Raw genomic sequence first — 17,566 nt, 5'->3', positions numbered from 1 at the left:
TTACTTATTTTCAGTGCATTTAACAGGAACAGAAAAATCTACTAATTTTGATGCAAAAACAGGAAAAAAAAATACATTTAAAAAAAAATATTACAGTGATAAATATGGTACTCATTCAGTTGTGATCTCGTTCTTGGTAAAGTAGCCTCCTAGTACATTATAGAAGTTTGTTTTATATTACTTTAAATAATAAATATTTCTCAACATATAAAGTAGCACAAAAATAAGACAATTTGCACAATTGAAATCCTCGTGAGTGAGAAAGATAGTCCACGCACAAAAGTTTTGCATCTTTCTGGTGTTCTCCTTACCACCGTCTCTGATATTAATCTTTAGAACAGAACAAACAAATATTTGGGATTTTGTCAAAAAAGTTATACACGTTGAAACCTTCAACACACAGACACGTCGTTCCAATGGCTCACCGCACAACAGCTGCAAAATCAGTCTTCTCAAGAGAGAGGTTCAGAGAAGAACTAGAAGGCATCAGAAACACACATCCATTGTTTAAACCGGAAAACACAGAAGTAACCCAAACACACACGAGTTTAGATAAGAGTAGGGAAAAAGGCTAAGGTTGTACACATTCCTAACGGTTCTTTTCATAGCTGTGCTACACATTTCAGGAGTAGAAAAGCACTGGGTTCGGTGCCGGAGGCTCACTCTGAAACTGAGCGTCAGTCCGTTGTTTGCAGGCTCCTAAATTCTCATACGTCTGTCCAAACTGCAGCTGTAAAACAAAAAACCCAGAATAACTAAAAAAAAACAAAAAGATGGTAAAACACAATTCGATTGTCAACGACTTTATGGGCCGGATTCAGCAAACGGCGGCCAAAAAGTACTACTACTACTACTACTACTTAGCATTTCTATAGCGCTACTAGGGTTACGCAGCGCTGTACAAGTTAAAACATGGGGAAGGACAGTCCCTGCTCAACAGAGCTTACAATCTAAAGGTGACAAACTATGTAGTCAGTGTAGGTATCATGAATGGGGAAGGTGGTTAGGCGCCAAAGGCAAGGGAGAAGAGATGGGTTTTAAGTAAGGACTTAAAGATGGGCAGGGAGGGCGTATGGGCTCAGGAAGTCTGTTCCAGGCATAAGGTGATGCGAGGCAGAAGGGACGGAGTCTGGAGTTAGCGGTGGTGGAGAAGGGTACAGATAGGAGTGATTTGTCCTGAGAGCAGAGGTTACGGGTGGGAACATACGGGGAGAGGAGGGTAGAGAGGTAATGGGGGGCAGCAGATTGAGTGCACTTGAAGGTCAATAGGAGAAGCTTGAACTGAAAAAAACTGAAAAAGTTAGACAAAAGCCAAACAGGAGCTGGAAAGAACTTCCACAGAAGTCAAAGGAAGAGAATAAGGGTGGAACAAATAGTTTCAAGCAGGGCCGGTCTTAGGCAGAGGCGACCAAGGCGACCGCATAGGGCCCCGCACCGTGCCTCAACTCTGCCTCGCTCATGCCTCCGCTCCGACCTCTGCCGCTGCTCGCCTTAGTTGCCTGAGATGATCCCCATTCCCGCGGCTCGGCCACTCTGCTCCAGCCACCACCGGCGCGGCATCCACCCCCGGCTTGGGCCCACTACTAATTGTAGTGGACTTGAACTGAATAATTTCTGGGGAGGGGAGGTTTCATGATAGCATTGTGCTTATTATTTCAAAATAGTTTTTTTTGTACAAGTTTAGCTTCATTTGTCTTTATTTGAAATTTCGTAAATAAAAAAATGTTCTAAAAATGGAATAATCTTATCAATGGGGCAGAGCTAGGGTGGGGGCAGAGCTAGGGTGGGGCGGGGCTATGATGGGGCCCCACCAAATTGGTCTGCATAGGGCCCCGCACTTGCTAAGACCGGCCCTGGTTTCAAGTACAACTGGATGTCCAAAATCTTCAAATAAATTTTATTCTCCCCTGAGGGCCAGCACTTTACAAGACCAGAACACTGCACCAGTGATTTCATAGTAAGAATCCTGAAAGGTAACTTTAAAACAATACAGGAACGTAAGACCTTTGAAGTCAGAATGACTGAATATTTTGACACCCAACAGACAGGACTTAACAAGGACCTGGGGTTCCTAGCCCATTATAAACCATAAAGCTGTATTTCTCTGTTGATCACCCCACCCCTCACCTATCCACACCCATCCTGTTAGAATATCAATGATATGCTTTGATGTCCCCATGCATACCTCCTACCCACCCCCACCCTCCCACCCTGTCAGACTGTCATAGTAATGCTTGAATGTTTTCACTTATATACACTGTCAGCTAGCACATTTGCTTATTTCCGATCTGAGGAAGAAGGGCAACCTTTGGAAGCTAATCAAGAAATGTATTAAGTTATGCTCAATAAAAAAGGTATCATCTTATTTTCTTTTCCATGTTTTATTTTGTTTGATCTCTATTGATATTCTCCAATAAAAATGACAGTCACATACACCATTCAGACCCTACGTGGTCCGTGTTTCAGCACTGTCTCTTCTTCAGGTGTCACAACCTGACGGATGTATAACAACGATATGGAGAATAACTGTAGTGGCAATGGTGCTGGATGGGACAACCAAGTCTAGTGGGTGTGTACTAAAATACTGTACACATTTATTTTGAGCTTTTACAGTATGTTTTTCCTGTTTTCTGTATTTGTCCTATATAATAATACTCACCTCCAACATTCTAACCTGCCTGGGACTGTGGATCCCTCGGAGGTGGTCTGCTAGGCAGCTTAGAACACACTGACATCAGTGACGTCACTGACAGCTGATTCCAAGGCAAGGGGAGGAGTAGGGAAACACGTGGAGCGTGTTTCCCTACTCCTCCCCCTGCCTGGGAATCAGCTGTCAGTGCGCCGCTCCCTGCCACTTCGGAGCAAGTGGCAGGGAGCGGGGCAACACAGAACCCCCCCCTCGGCGCATCACCAAAGCACCCCCTCCACCCGAACATCAACACCCCCACCCCCCCCCCACACGTCACTCCCTCCCTCCCATCCCGTTCAAGGCCCCCTCACGCTCCTCCCACCGAGTTCCAGACTCCGCCCCCCTCCGTGACCCTGTCGACCCCCCCCTTCTCGCCCCCCCCTTCAAGGCCTCCCTCCATGACCTCCCACCCACCTAGTTCATCAAGGCCCCCCACGCCCCTCCCACCGAGTTCCAGACTCCGCCCTCCCTCCAATTTCAACCCCCTCCCTCTGCGTTACGGACCCCTGGACCCCCCTTCCGCCACCCTGTCAACCCCCCTCCTCCCGCCGAAAACCGTCCCCCGCCGCCCTCGAGTACCTGTGCCGACGGGGGATCCCCAACCCACGACAGCCGAAGTCCTGTGGCTGTGTGGCGTTGCTTCCTGAATGAATTTCTGTGCGTGCGTCTGACATCAGACGCATGCACAGAAACTTGAACAGAAGATTATTCAGAAAGCAACGCAAGCGCAGACGAGAACAGAACTTTGGCTGCCGGGGATTGGGGTCCCCCGTCAGCACAGGTACTCGACGGCGGCGCCTTGATGAACTGGGTGGGTGGGAGGCCAGGGAGGGAGGCCTTGAACTGGAAGGCCGGCAGGGAGGCCTTGAACTGGGAGGGTGGGTGGAAGGGTGGGGGATTGCCTTGCTAGCGCCCGTTTCATTGCGTTAAGAAACGGGCCTTTTTTACTAGTTAATGAATAAATCCACAACATTTGCCTATTCATTTCTTTATTCTTCCTTAAATTTGAACTTTAAAAGTACTGCCTGAGAATCCAGAAAATCTGGACTGACCCAATCACACACAGGGGGACCCTAGGTAAAAGCTGCCCTTAAGTTTAAAAGGGGAATGAACAGGAATATATTTTTAACGTACAGGCATGTTATTGCTTGCTACAAAACAAACAGAGAGGGTAATACAGCATACATAGAAAGTATACAAACAAAAAAGCAACACTGGGCCTTCAAGACTGGGACAACTGAAGTTCTTTATTGATAAGTGACCCGCTTTTGTGCAAACGAGAAGGCTCTCTATAGAGCTCTACTTTCGCAAGTGCGGCGAACTGCGATTACAATTATTCAATTTTGGGGCATTGAACCTACACCACGTGTATGTCACAGAACTATTCTTTGACCCCTGAAGCAGGCGTTGTCGGGTCACTTATCAATAAAGAACTTCAATCGTCCCAGTCTTGAAGGCCCAGTGTTGCTTTTTTGTTTGTATTGTTTGCTACTACTATTACTTAACATTTCTAGAGCACTACTAGGGTTACGCAGCGCTGTACAATTTAACAAAGAGAGACAGTCCCTGCTCAAAGAGCTTACAAGTCGGTCCGATAGGGGCAGTCAAATTGGGGCAGTCTGGACTCACTGAACGGTAAGGGTTAGGTGCCGAACGCAGCATTGAAGAGGTGGGCTTTAAGCAAAGACTTGAAGACGGGCAGGGAGGGGGCTTGGCGTAAGGGCTCAGGAAGGTTGTTCCAAGCATAGGGTGAGGCGAGGCAGAATGAGCGGAGCCTGGAGTTGGCGGTGGTGGAGAAGGGTACTGAGAGGAGGGATTTGTCCTGTGAACGGAGGTTACGGGTGGGAACGTAAGGGGAGATGAGGGTAGAAAGATAGTGAGGGGCAGCAGACTGAGTGCATTTGTAGGTAAGAAGGAGAAGCTTGAATTGAATGCGGTATCTGATCGGAAGCCAGTGAAGTGACTTGAGGAGAGGGGTGATATGAGTATATCGGTTCTGGCGGAATATGAGACGTGCAGCAGAGTTCTGAACAGATTGAAGGGGGGATAGATGGCTAAGTATTGTTTGCTACAAGTCATGTATAGGTGTGTGGACATATATTTAAACACACTGATATCACTTTTGTGCAGTAGAACAAAAAAAGAAAGCAAGCAGTGCGTTCTGGCAGTCAGTTATGCAAAAGTGTTGCTTGAAGTTTATTTTGTACAGATTACCCACATTTACTTAAATTACCCTGTTGAACAAGGGGTTCTCTTTTCATTCCAATCGCCGTGTATGTATCTCTGTGAGTATACACACATACATACTCAAAGGCATAGCCGGCGAGAGGGGGGGGGCAGGGGGGACAAAATTCCCCGGGCCCGGCGCCGCAGTCCCACCCGCCCTCCGTCATCGACCGTCTGTCCCCTGCATTGGAATCATAGTCTCACCTCTATGAAAGCAGCGCTGCAGGCAGCAGAACGCCTTCCTTCAGCCCTCCTTCCCTCCCTGTGTCCCGCCCTCGTCTGACGTAACTTCCGCCAGGCGGGACACAAGGAGGGAAGGAGGGCTGAAGGAAGGCGTTCTGCTGCCTGCAGCGCTGCTTTCACGGAGGTGAGACTATGATTCCAATGCAGGGGGCCCGGCCTGGTGGTGGACGGAGAGGGGGAGCAGCGGCGGCGACCTCGGGGGGGGGGGGGGGGGGGGGCAAGGGCACCCTTGTTTCCTGTTGGTTATAGCTCAATATTCCTTCAATGACCCAATTTGAAAAGATTTTGCAGACAGCCAAACAGGCTTTCTGTTCACTAGATCATGTGCCATTTCACTGGCTATTAGACTCCCATGGCCTCAGTCCCCTAGCATACACCATGACGGTCTACAGTTTGTCTTCCAGTGAAGTCCCTAAACAATGGAAATCAGCACTTGTACATCCTACCCTGAAGAAACCAATCCTTGAGTCGGCCCTCCCTTCAAACTATAGCTCGGTCTCTAACCTTCCTTTCCTCAGTAAACTTGTGGGAAAATCTGTTTTTACTCAATTCTCCCAGAATGTTGAGTCATCTAACATGTTTCACCCCTTTCAGGCTGGCATTTGCCAAGGTCACGCAACTGAGGTAGTTGTTCTCTCTTTTAACCCGTTACTTTGCGATTGACCAGGGTATGGCAGTACTCAATTTCATTAGACCTCTCTGCGGCATTTGGTAAATCACTCCCTGCTCCTTGGACGGTTTGAGTTCCTGGGTCTGTCTAATACAGTACTGGTCTTCATTGGTTCTCTTCTTTCCATCGACAGATTATTCCAGGTTACTATCTCAGAGTCCATGTCAGATTCCACCCCTTTTTGATGTGGGGTACCACAAGGGTCTGTTCTCTCCCCACTTCTTTTCAAGCCCCTTAGCTTCTCTCATCCAGGAATCCCTTATCAGATGTTATTTTTATGCTGACAAAATCCTTTTGGTTTCTGTTCAGGATCCCTACAATCCCAATCTGACCCCAATACAGTCTTGCCTGGATAAAGTTGTGACCTGGCTTTCCTCCCATCATCTTCTCCTGAACCAACACAAAACGGAGGCTCTTTGGGTAACAGGCCACTGCTCCTATCCATCACACTCTCCTGCTATCCATTGGTATCCCCATCCAAGTAGTTGACTCTTTCAAATATCTTGGGGTCCACGCTGATAGTGCCCCGACCTTCTCTACCCACATTTCTGCTACCGTGAACAGTTTTTTCTTCTCTTTAAGTCTGATCCGTTCCCTTAGCCCCTACCTCAGTGTCAAGAGCTATGCTACCCTCTCTATGCTTTGGTGGCATCCAGACTCGATTACTGTAATATCATCTATGCCGGGCTCCCATCCATTTCACTTAAGAAGCTACAAAGAGTACAAAATACTGTTGTTCACACCCCATCCTGGGCCAGATGATTTGACCCCCCTCCTAAAACATCACCACTGACTACCAATCAAGTCTTGAATTATCCACAAGGTCCTTACGATTACCTTCCATGCTCTTCACTCAGGTTCTCCTCCTTACATCATGGGCTTAATGACACGACACACGCTTTAGGTTCAGTATTTGAATACCATCTCACTGTTTTGCGGTATATTGTGCGAGATTAGACACCCATCAGTCGCCCTTTTCCTGTCTTGCACCTTTTTCTTTGGAATTCTCTTCCTCTGGATTTGAGGTCTGAGCTCTCCTATTCCCACTTTTGCCGTCTTATCAAAATCCACCTGTTTTCATTGGAATTCAACCCCCCCAACTAGTTGATATGTTGTTCTTGGAGGATGCCACAAATTTTGACCCAGTAGCTAGTTAGCGTTTCTTTCTTTTTTCTTCTTCCTCCTGGTTGTTCACTCTACCTCATCTCCCTATCTGCTTGTTCCTTTCACTTGCTTGTTCACTACTGACTTTCCCCATTCCTGTCATACAATGGAGTTCCTTTCATTTTATTTTTCCTATTAGCATTGTACACTGCTTTGATGTTTTGCACCAAAAGGTGGTAAAGCAAGAACTCAAACATAAACCTGAGGTAGACACACATATTTTTGAAGTATCACATTAAGGCTGCCAACTGGATCCAGACTTGCAGGGCACAGTTGATCTAGTCCTGGGTTTACCCCAGTGCATGCTGGGATTTGTAATCTTGCTTTTCTTAGGGCATTCAATGGGGAAATCAGAACTACAAGTTCTGGGTAAATCTCTCTTATCTGCACCCTTCTCCTCCACCGCTAACTCCAGACTCCGTTCCTTTTATCTTGCTGCACCATATGCCTGGAATAGACTTCCTGAGCCGGTACGTCAAGCTCCATCTCTGCCCGTCTTCAAATCTTAGCTAAAAGCCCACCTTTTTGATGCTGCTTTTAACTCCTAACCCTTATTCACTTGTTCAGAACGCTTATTTTATCATCCTCACTTTAATATTCCCTTATCTCTTGTTTGTCCTGTTTGTCTGTCCTAATTAGATTGTAAGCTCTGTCAAGCAGGGACTGTCTCTTCATGTTCAAGTGTACAGCGCTGCGTACATCTAGAAGCGCTATAGAAATGATAAGTAGTAGCAGTAGTACTAGTATGCAACAGGGTAAACCCTGGACTGCATCAACCCTGTCCTGTGAATCCAGATCCAGCTGACAGGCTTATATTACATTATAAGCACAGGTGAATAACGTTACAATTACAGATGCTACAAAAATTCAAGTTACAATTTATTAGTACACTTCAGGAGAAATAGGTCTTACCTGATAATTTTCTTTCCATTAGTCCATTTCACTATTCTAGAACTTGTGGGATAGTTGTGCTAATCAATCAGCAGGTGGAGACAGAGAACTGAAAACTGAGCTCTCTCTCTCTCTCTTGGCATCCAGTCCAGCTCCTCAGTAATTACTTAGACAAGTAATAAGGAAAAACTCAGAACCACCACCACCACCACCTTAAATATCTCGCTAACCTAAAACTAACCAGATGGGCAAACGTGTGGATCTCTCATCTCTGGACAACTCGTAGAGAAGAAGAGATATGCAAGAAACACCATGCAAGGTGTCAGTCAATATCTAACCCATTACTTTGCACCGACTAAACACCTCAAACCTCGAGGGCCTGTAGAATAGTGGGAAGGACTAATGGAATGAAGGTAATCAGGCGAGACCTAATTTCTCCTTCCATTATGTAGTTTCCCAATATTTCAGAACCTGTAGGAAGTTCAAAAGCAATCCCTAGAGTTGGTGGGATCTTGGTGATGGCACCCTGAGGACCGAAGCCCCAAAACTGGCTTCTGAGTGAGCTGCAAAGGGCACCCTGTAGCAGCTGGTAGAGGTATGTTGCTGCCTTGCAAATATCCAGAGAAAATAAGGCAGTCTCTGCCCAGGATGCTGCTGTACGCCTCACAGAATGAGCCTGCAAGGCCTGAGGAGCCTGCTGCCTCACAAGCAAATAAACTGACGCAATAGGCTCCTTCAGCCATCTAACAATTGTGGGCTTGGAAGCCGAGGCCAAGCCTCTGTTTAAAAAAAAAAGCACAGTCTGCCCGATTTGCAAAACTTATTTATGACTTCCAGATAACTAATAAGGACTCTATGCATATCAAGAAACTTCAAGGAAGAATACGGTGAAAGAACCAGAGGCTGAAAAGTGTCCATCTACCTGCTGGAGATAGAAAATACTGAGGAGGTGGACAGGATGCCAAAAGAGATGTCTCAGCTCAGTTTTCAGCTCTCTAGCTCCACCTGCTGGTTGATGGATACAACTATCCCACAGGTTCTGGATTAGCAGGAAGCTACATAATGGGATGATATATCATTTACTCCTCTTTTGAAAGCTGCCCCATTTGGCACAGATATTCTCTATGCCACGGAAGATATTTTTAACACTGGATATTTGCACTTTACAGGAAACAAGGAAACAAATGGGACCTCTAAGACTACTAGTCAAAACCATTACTGCACAGTTAATTAACACACAATCAGGCAAAAGGCACACAAGACTACCAATACCTTAATTGTTTACAAGAAATCCTTGATGTTAAGATCCGCTAACGGGTCCTTTGACGGTGGTTTCTTGGGACTCTGAGACACAGGTGAAGGGCTTGGAGAGAGCTAACAGAAGAAGCAGCAGCAGCAACAGCCAATGAAAGCAGGAAAAGAAAGGAAAGTGATATAGGAACATTAGACAGAAACAGAGAGAACATGTGACTTGCGTATGGTGAATATTCAAAATACAACAAGTACCATTTCGCCTCAGCTGGGAAAAATCTAGAGAGATACGTCCCAATGTGGGACAAAAACCATATACCTAGTGCTAGAGAACTTAACATCAGCATTAAGAGCACTTAGAGGGTGTTTTACTAAAGCTTAGCTCGAGTTAACTGCAGCGGAGCCCATAGGAATAAAACGGGCTCTGCTGCAGATAACTTGAGCTAAGCTTTAGTAAAAAGACCCCCTTAATGTCGAAACCGGTAATAGTTATTTGTTCAGAGGAACTGAAAAGTAAGGATCATAAGACAATATATATATAAATATAAACTGTATTTATTAAAATCAACCTAACAAATCTTGTTTAGCAAACAAGGTACTACATTTAAAATTAGGGGTGCAAAAGAAGAGCTTCATAACCTAAGTGGTTTGTCCATTGTTATAAATTCAGGATAGGTAAAGGGGGCATTTTCGATAGGATGTCTAAAGCTGACTTTGAACATTTTGCTGAAAACGTCCAGAAATCAAGTGATGTGATTTTCGAACCAGAAAAATGTCTCTTTTTGTTTCAAAAATGGCCATTTCCTAGATGTTTTGAGCTCAGTGCGTTCTACTTTTGTGACCATTTTTGGAAAAAAAACAAATCCAAGGGAAAACACACAAAAACAAGCCATTGGGACATCTTAGGGAGGGAGGGGGGGGGGGCAGTATTCTTAGTAGACTGGCCATAGACGTCCCAGCAGAGCAGTGGGGCACCCTAGGGGGGCACTGCAGTAAACATCGTATAAAAGGTCCCAAGTACACATCTCACCGTTACCACCTTATATTGTATGGGGAGCCCTTCAAAACCCATTAAAAACCTACTGTACACCACTACAATAGCCCTTATGGCTGCAGTTGTCACCTATAGGTGGGTACAGTAGGTTTTTGGTGGGTTTTGGAGGGCTGACACGTTCTACCACAAGTATAACAGAGGGGGATAAGGGCCTGGGCTCTCTTCTTCTTGATAAAGCCTAATACAATTGATAGGCGAAACGGGACCCAGTCGGACTTGACTAAGTGGAATCCATTTTAGTAATCAGAAGATACATTAAAGATAAGTGCTATTTTTGTATTTTTTGTAATTTTGAAGAATATATTGAAGTTTTATATTACATACATTGAAGACACATGTTATATTCAGTATTGGTGATTGAAAATATACAAAATTGAAAAATCTACACAAGGAGGAAGAGGAATGTGAATGAGATTGCCATACTGGGAAAAACCAAAGGTCCATCAAGCCCAACATCCTGTTTCCTACAGTGGCCAATCCAGGTCACAAATACCTGGCAGAAACCCAAAGAGTAGCAACATTCCATGTAGGACCCCAAAGAATAGCAAGATTCTAGAATCCTAAAGAGTAACAAGATTCCATGTAGAACTCCAAAGAATAGCAAGATTCTAGAATCCTAAAGAGTAACAAGATTCTATGTAGAACTCCAAAGAGTATCAACATTCCATTCAGAATCCCAAGTACATAAGTATTGCCATACTGGGACAGACCAAAGGTCCAATCAAGCCCAGCATCCTGTTTCCAACAGTGGCCAATCCAGGTCACAAATACCCAGCAAGATCCCAAAAAAGTACAAAACATTCTATACTGCTTATCCCAGAAATAGTGGATTTTCCCCAAGTCCATTTAATAACGGTCTATGGACTTTTCCTTTAGGAAGCCCTCCAAACCTTTTTTAAACTCCGCTAAGCTAACCGCCTTTACCACATTCTCTGGCAACGAATTTCAGAGTTTAATTACACGTTGAGTGAAGAATTATGGCCCAATTATGAAAAATGAAGAAATCTCTTCAGAAACAGAACCACCAACCCCAGTCGGTACACACATTTAGGAGTTTATTATTAATTTTACATTTATTATTTTCAAGAATATTAGCAATGATTTGATGTACTGTCTATTCAATCTAGTAATCAAAACAATCAGGTTTGTAAAAAAATATTTGCTATATACTCAATTGACCTTAGGGACCTGTATAATATAAAATATTAAAGGTGAGTAGTGGAGTGCCTCAAGGATTGGTGCTGGGGCAGATTCTGTTCAATATATTTGTGAGTGATATTGCCGAAGAATTAAAAGGTAATGTCTACATTTTTGCGGATAATACCAAGATTTGTATCACAGTGGACACCCCGGAAGGAGTGGAAAACATGAAAAAAGATCTGAAGAAGCTGAAAGAATGGTCTAACGTTTGGCAATTAAAATTCAATGCGAAGAAATGCAAAGTGATGCACTTAGGGAGTAGAAATCCACGGGAGACGTATGTGTTAGGCGGGGAGAGTCTGATAGGCACTGAGGGGGAGAGGGATCTTGGGGTGATAGTATCTGAGGACCTGAAGGCGACGAAACAGTGCGACAAGGCGGTGGCCGTAGCTAGAAGGTTGCTAGGCTGTATAGAGAGAGGAGTGACCAGCAGAAGAAAGGAGGTTTTAATGCCCCTGTATAAGACGTTGGTGAGGCCCCACCTGGAGTATTGTGTTCAGTTTTGTAGGCAGTATCTTGCGAAGGATGTTAAAAAAAGGGAAGCGGTGCAAAGAAAAGCTACGAGGATGGTATGGGAGTTGCGTTCCAAGACGTATGAAGAGAGACTTGCTGACCTGAACATGTATACTCTGGAGGAAAGGAGGAACAGGGGTGATATGATACAGACGTTCAAATATTTGAAAGGTATTAATCCGCAAACGAATCTTTTCCGGAGAGGGGAAGGCGGTAGAACGAGAGGACATGAAATGAAATTGAAGGGGGGCAGACTCAGGAAAGATATCAGGAAGTATTTCTTCACAGAGAGGGTGGTGAACGCTTGGAATGCCCTCCCGCGGGAGGTGGTGGAGATGAAAACGGTAACGGAATTCAAACATGCGTGGGATAGGCATAAAGGAATCCTGTGCAGAAGGAATGGATCCACAGAAGCTTAGCTGAAATTGGGTGGCGGGGGGAAGAGGGGTTGGTGGTTGAGAGGCTAGGATAGGGGAGGGCAGACTTATACGGGGTCTGTGCCAGAGCCGGTGATGGGAGGCGGGACTGGTGGTTGGGAGGCGGGAAATACTGCTGGACAGACTTATACGGTCTGTGCCCTGGAAAAGACAGGTACAAATCAAGGTAAGGTATACACATATGAGTTTATCTTGGGCAGACTAGATGGACCGTGCAGGTCTTTTTCTGCCGTCATCTACTGTGTTACTATATGTTACTATGTGAGTGATATTGCCGAAGAATTAAAAGGTAAGGTCTACATTTTTGCGGACAATACCAAGATTTGTATCAGAGTGGACAACATGAAAATGGACCTGCAAAAGTTAGAAAATGGTCTAATGTTTGGCAATTAAAATTTAATGCAAAAACGTGCAAAGTGATACATCTGGGGGGAGTAGAAACCTAAGGGAGCTATATGTCCTAGGAGGTGAGAGGCTGATATGCACAGACGGGGAGAGGGACCTTGGGGTGATGGTGTCCGAGGATCTTAAAGCGAAAAAACAGCGTGACAAAGCGGTGGCCGTAGCCAGAAGGATGCTAGGTTGCATAGAGAGAGGCGCAACCAGCAGAAGAAAGGTGTTGATACCCCTTGTACAAGTAGCTGAGGAGGCCCCACCTGGAGTACTGTGTTCAGTTTTGGAGGCTGAATCTTGCTAAGGATATAAAAAGACTAGAAGTGGTCCACAGGAAGGCGACAAACATGATATGGCGCTTGCTCTATAAGACGTATGAGAAGAGACTGCAAGACCTAAATATGTATAGCCTAGAGGGTTCTAGGTCAGTACCCACCTGGACAATTCCCACTGAACCAATTCATAAATAAGCAAATAAATAGATAAATACAAACTGAAGTTCATGTGGAGAGGGGGCAATATCCCCCCCCCCCCACCAACACCAGGTTTGAACCTAATTCAGTCCCTCAAAACGATGCACCGATTATGATTTATAACAAATTACTACTCTACCTATACTCACTGTTCATCAATGCAACATACATCCACTTCTGCTCCCTCATCCCGTAATCCAGTCAATCATACACTTATTCACGGAACTATGTACACCATATGTCTTTGTGTCTAACACTGCCCTTTAGCTTCCCATTGTCTCCTTCCAATGTTTCTATGTTGATGTCCCATTGTTATATTCCCAATGATATTCGAATGTCTCGCACAACTATGTACAATGTAATCCATAACCAAGTTGTAACAAATGTATTTCCATTATTCATATCTTATTGTAAGCCACACTGAGCCCGCAAATAGGTGGGAAAATGTGGGATACAAATGCAATAAATAAATAAAATACCTATGACCCCCACACCCCCCTCCCCAAACTAACCTAATTCATGTTTAATCCGGGATCTAAATGTCATAAATAAGTAAACAAATAGATAAATCCAAACTTCAGTTCATATGGGGGGGGGGGGGGTTATGCTCCCACACCCCCCCAAAAACTAGGTTTCAACCTAATTCAGCCCCTCAAAATGACACACTGATTACAATTTATAACAAATTACTACTCTACCTATGAAAAGTTATTCTGTTACCTGTGTACATCCATACGCTGCTCTAACTTCCTTGTTGCACACCTGATACAAGAAAGAAGCTACAGTCGGTAAAAAAAATAAAATAAAATAAAGGCTAGGGAGGGGGGGAGGTCCTAGGTGGGAATTTTCTCAGGTGGAATTGGTGGGTGGGAACTCGGCTGATACCGCCTAGAGGAAAGAAGGGACAGGGGAGATATGATGGACGTTTAAATACTTGAAAAGTATTAATATAGAAAAAAAATTTCTTCCAGAGAAGGGAAAGTGATAAAACTAGAGGGCTTGAGCTGAGATTGCAGGGTGGTAGACTTAAGGAGAGTCAGGAAATTCTTTTTTTACGGACAGGATGGTCGATGCCTGGAATGCCTTCTTGAGGGAGGTGGTAGACACAAAAACTGTGACGGAATTCAAAAAGGTGTGGGATGAACACAGAGGAACTCTATTTAGAAAACAGATGGTAGAAAACAAAAAATAAATTAAAAAACAAACAAAAGAAAACCTTAAATGGCTGCAGGGGGTGGATGTGTGAATGACGCTTGAATGGCTACTCCGGATGGAAAGAACTAAGGCTGGTGCCAGGCAGACTTTGTAGGTCTGTGTCTGTATACGGAAATCTGGTTTAGAGTAAGCTGGAAAGAGTTTCAATGGCAACTTCAGTAGCTGGAAACGAGGACAGTGCTGGGCAGACTGTTATGGTCTGGGTCCCGCAAATGACAAGACAGATTTGGATAGGCTTTGATGGCAACTCCAGTAGGTGGAACATAAGGATAGAGCTGGGCGAACCTCTACGGTCTATGTCCCAGAAATGCCAAAGGAAGACTCGTGATAAAGTATATATCACATCACATTCACTGTTGATGTAATCATGAATTGATCATGAGCAGGACCGTTGGGTAGACAGGATGGGCCATTCAGGTCTTTATCTGCCATCACTTACTATGTTACTAATTAACATCTCAAAGTTCCTGATAGGGGTCAATAGATAGCTTATTAATAACCCTCTATCATATAAGAAGTCCCATTACTATCACTGATGCCAGAGACAAGGGGGAAAAAAAAGAATCAGTGTAAAAAAAAACTCCTAATTCAAAAAAAATCCGTAGTCTCCCAAAAAAACCAGTTAATGCCCAAAGTGCAGAACCCTTTCATTTGTTTATGCTATTGCTCAATCAAACACAACAAAATGTCCAAAAAAGAAAGCTTGAGGCTAGCCAGTAAAAACGTCTCTCGAATAAAGAGCGTGATCCTCATACTGCACGACCCAGAAGAGTCACTCCTCTTCCACTCTTCTGCTGCCAACGCTGTGGAAACTAACAACTCTGTGACGGTTGGCCACTCCTCTTCAAATCTTTACCAAGCAACCGGCAAAGCACTGGGACAGAGTGCTGGTTTCTTTGGCGCTTTAAATCACGACATGAAATTTTGAATATCTTTGAATTTTGACGCATAATAGTAGAACTTGAAAAAAAAATATGTAAGAATAGAAAACAGGAGTTTTCCGAGACCAGTTCAGTCTTAGGCTGGTTGTACCCTAGGTGTTCCTATGGGTTTTTAAAGAAATAAAAAAATACATAAATAAATAAAGAAAGATCACATGACCGTAAAACTTTGCATTCACTGTGGTATTGAAAATTTTTTCAAGTACATATGATCTCTAAGGGAGTAATAAGGCAAGTAGATGGCAAGGATGGGCAGTCTGGATAGGCCATATAGTCTTTATCTACCCACTAGTAAAAAAGGCCCGTTTCCGAAACCAATGAAACGGGCGCTAGCATGTGGCTGGGTCGCGGGTAATCCTTCCAGCTGGGCCGCAGCTTGTCCTGTTCACCCACGTCCCAGATGGTGACGGGCATGTTGTTTTCTGGCTCCTCTGACTCCATGTCAAGCGATCCCAAATATAGTCTGTGCTATTGGCCCTCTGGCACTCTTCGGTACTGGCATTAGGCATTTAAAAATTTCTCCCCCCCTCCTCCGGTCTATTTTTGCACATACCCACAGCAGGAATATTCTTCTCTCGTTCCAGCGGTGGTTCTGTGCTCTCCGTGCTGCACAGATAATGAGCCATTCTGCTGGGGAATGCTCCTCCTTTATTGTCACGTAGTTTCCTCTGATTGGTCCGTCTTACGTTGCCTAGTGTTGCCTGGGAACGGTGTTGTGATGGTCCTTTGTGTTTCAGAATGTTGAGGGTGTTTTTTCTGATTGGTCCGTCATGCGAGGGCGGGGCAGAGAGACATGGTCAGTGTTGTGGCTTCACCACCATGAATCCAAGAACCCTTCAGTGAGTGACTGAGTGACTTCAGAACGTTGTCTTCAGAACGTTGAGGGTGAGTTTTATTATAGTAGATATTATTCTACGATTCCATGACATGAAAAATCTAAGATGTGAAATCCAAAAGAGATGTTCAAAGGAAGTGCTGAGAAATTTCTTTGGTCATGGAAATTAGTTTCTAAAGAAGAACTACAGATATTTTAAACTCAACTAATGCCATATGGCTTAACTGTTTTTAGAAAATGTCTAAGGCAAAACACGTTGTTTGAGGTACTCAAAAGACCATGGGCCATGCCTAGAAAGCTTTCTATGAACACCCTATAGGCCAGTAAGAGAACAATCTGACTTGTGGACGGTTCCTGTGTACCTATACAGTGGTGGAAATAAGTATTTGATCCCTTGCTGATTTTGTAAGTTTGCCCACTGACAAAGACATGAGCAGCCCATAATTGAAGGGTAGGTTATTGGTAACAGTGAGAGATAGCACATCACAAATTAAATCCGGAAAATCACATTGTGGAAAGTATATGAATTTATTTGCATTCTGCAGAGGGAAATAAGTATTTGATCCCCCACCAACCAGTAAGAGATCTGGCCCCTACAGACCAGGTAGATGCTCCAAATCAACTCGTTACCTGCATGACAGACAGCTGTCGGCAATGGTCACCTGTATGAAAGACACCTGTCCACAGACTCAGTGAATCAGTCAGACTCTAACCTCTACAAAATGGCCAAGAGCAAGGAGCTGTCTAAGGATGTCAGGGACAAGATCATACACCTGCACAAGGCTGGAATGGGCTACAAAACCATCAGTAAGACGCTGGGCGAGAAGGAGACAACTGTTGGTGCCATAGTAAGAAAATGGAAGAAGTACAAAATGACTGTCAATCGACAAAGATCTGGGGCTCCACGCAAAATCTCACCTCGTGGGGTATCCTTGATCATGAGGAAGGTTAGAAATCAGCCTACAACTACAAGGGGGGAACTTGTCAATGATCTCAAGGCAGCTGGGACCACTGTCACCACGAAAACCATTGGTAACACATTACGACATAACGGATTGCAATCCTGCAGTGCCCGCAAGGTCCCCCTGCTCCGGAAGGCACATGTGACGGCCCGTCTGAAGTTTGCCAGTGAACACCTGGATGATGCCGAGAGTGATTGGGAGAAGGTGCTGTGGTCAGATGAGACAAAAATTGAGCTCTTTGGCATGAACTCAACTCGCCGTGTTTGGAGGAAGAGAAATGCTGCCTATGACCCAAAGAACACCGTCCCCACTGTCAAGCATGGAGGTGGAAATGTTATGTTTTGGGGGTGTTTCTCTGCTAAGGGCACAGGACTAGTTCACCGCATCAATGGGAGAATGGATGGGGCCA

At 44.6% G+C, this 17,566-nt stretch overlaps 1 protein-coding gene across 1 annotated transcript in view; it reads right to left on the bottom strand.

Moving 5' to 3' along the window:
- Positions 1–646: 646 nt before the first annotated feature.
- Positions 647–17,566, bottom strand: part of LOC115464827 (clathrin coat assembly protein AP180-like) — a 78,638-nt gene continuing 61,718 nt past the window's right edge. The window contains exons 14-15 of the mRNA XM_030195185.1: positions 9,156–9,257; positions 647–730 (exon numbers count right to left, since the gene is read on the bottom strand). Of these exons, the coding sequence (XP_030051045.1) occupies positions 9,165–9,257 (93 nt within the window). The 3' untranslated portion in view covers positions 647–730; positions 9,156–9,164. The remainder of the gene's footprint in view (positions 731–9,155; positions 9,258–17,566) is intronic.

This window comes from Microcaecilia unicolor, chromosome 3, assembly GCF_901765095.1.
Source record: "Microcaecilia unicolor chromosome 3, aMicUni1.1, whole genome shotgun sequence".
Lineage (NCBI taxonomy): Eukaryota > Metazoa > Chordata > Amphibia > Gymnophiona > Siphonopidae > Microcaecilia > Microcaecilia unicolor.
Note: the sequence above shows the minus strand (reverse complement) of the source record. Positions and strands in the feature narration are given on the sequence as shown.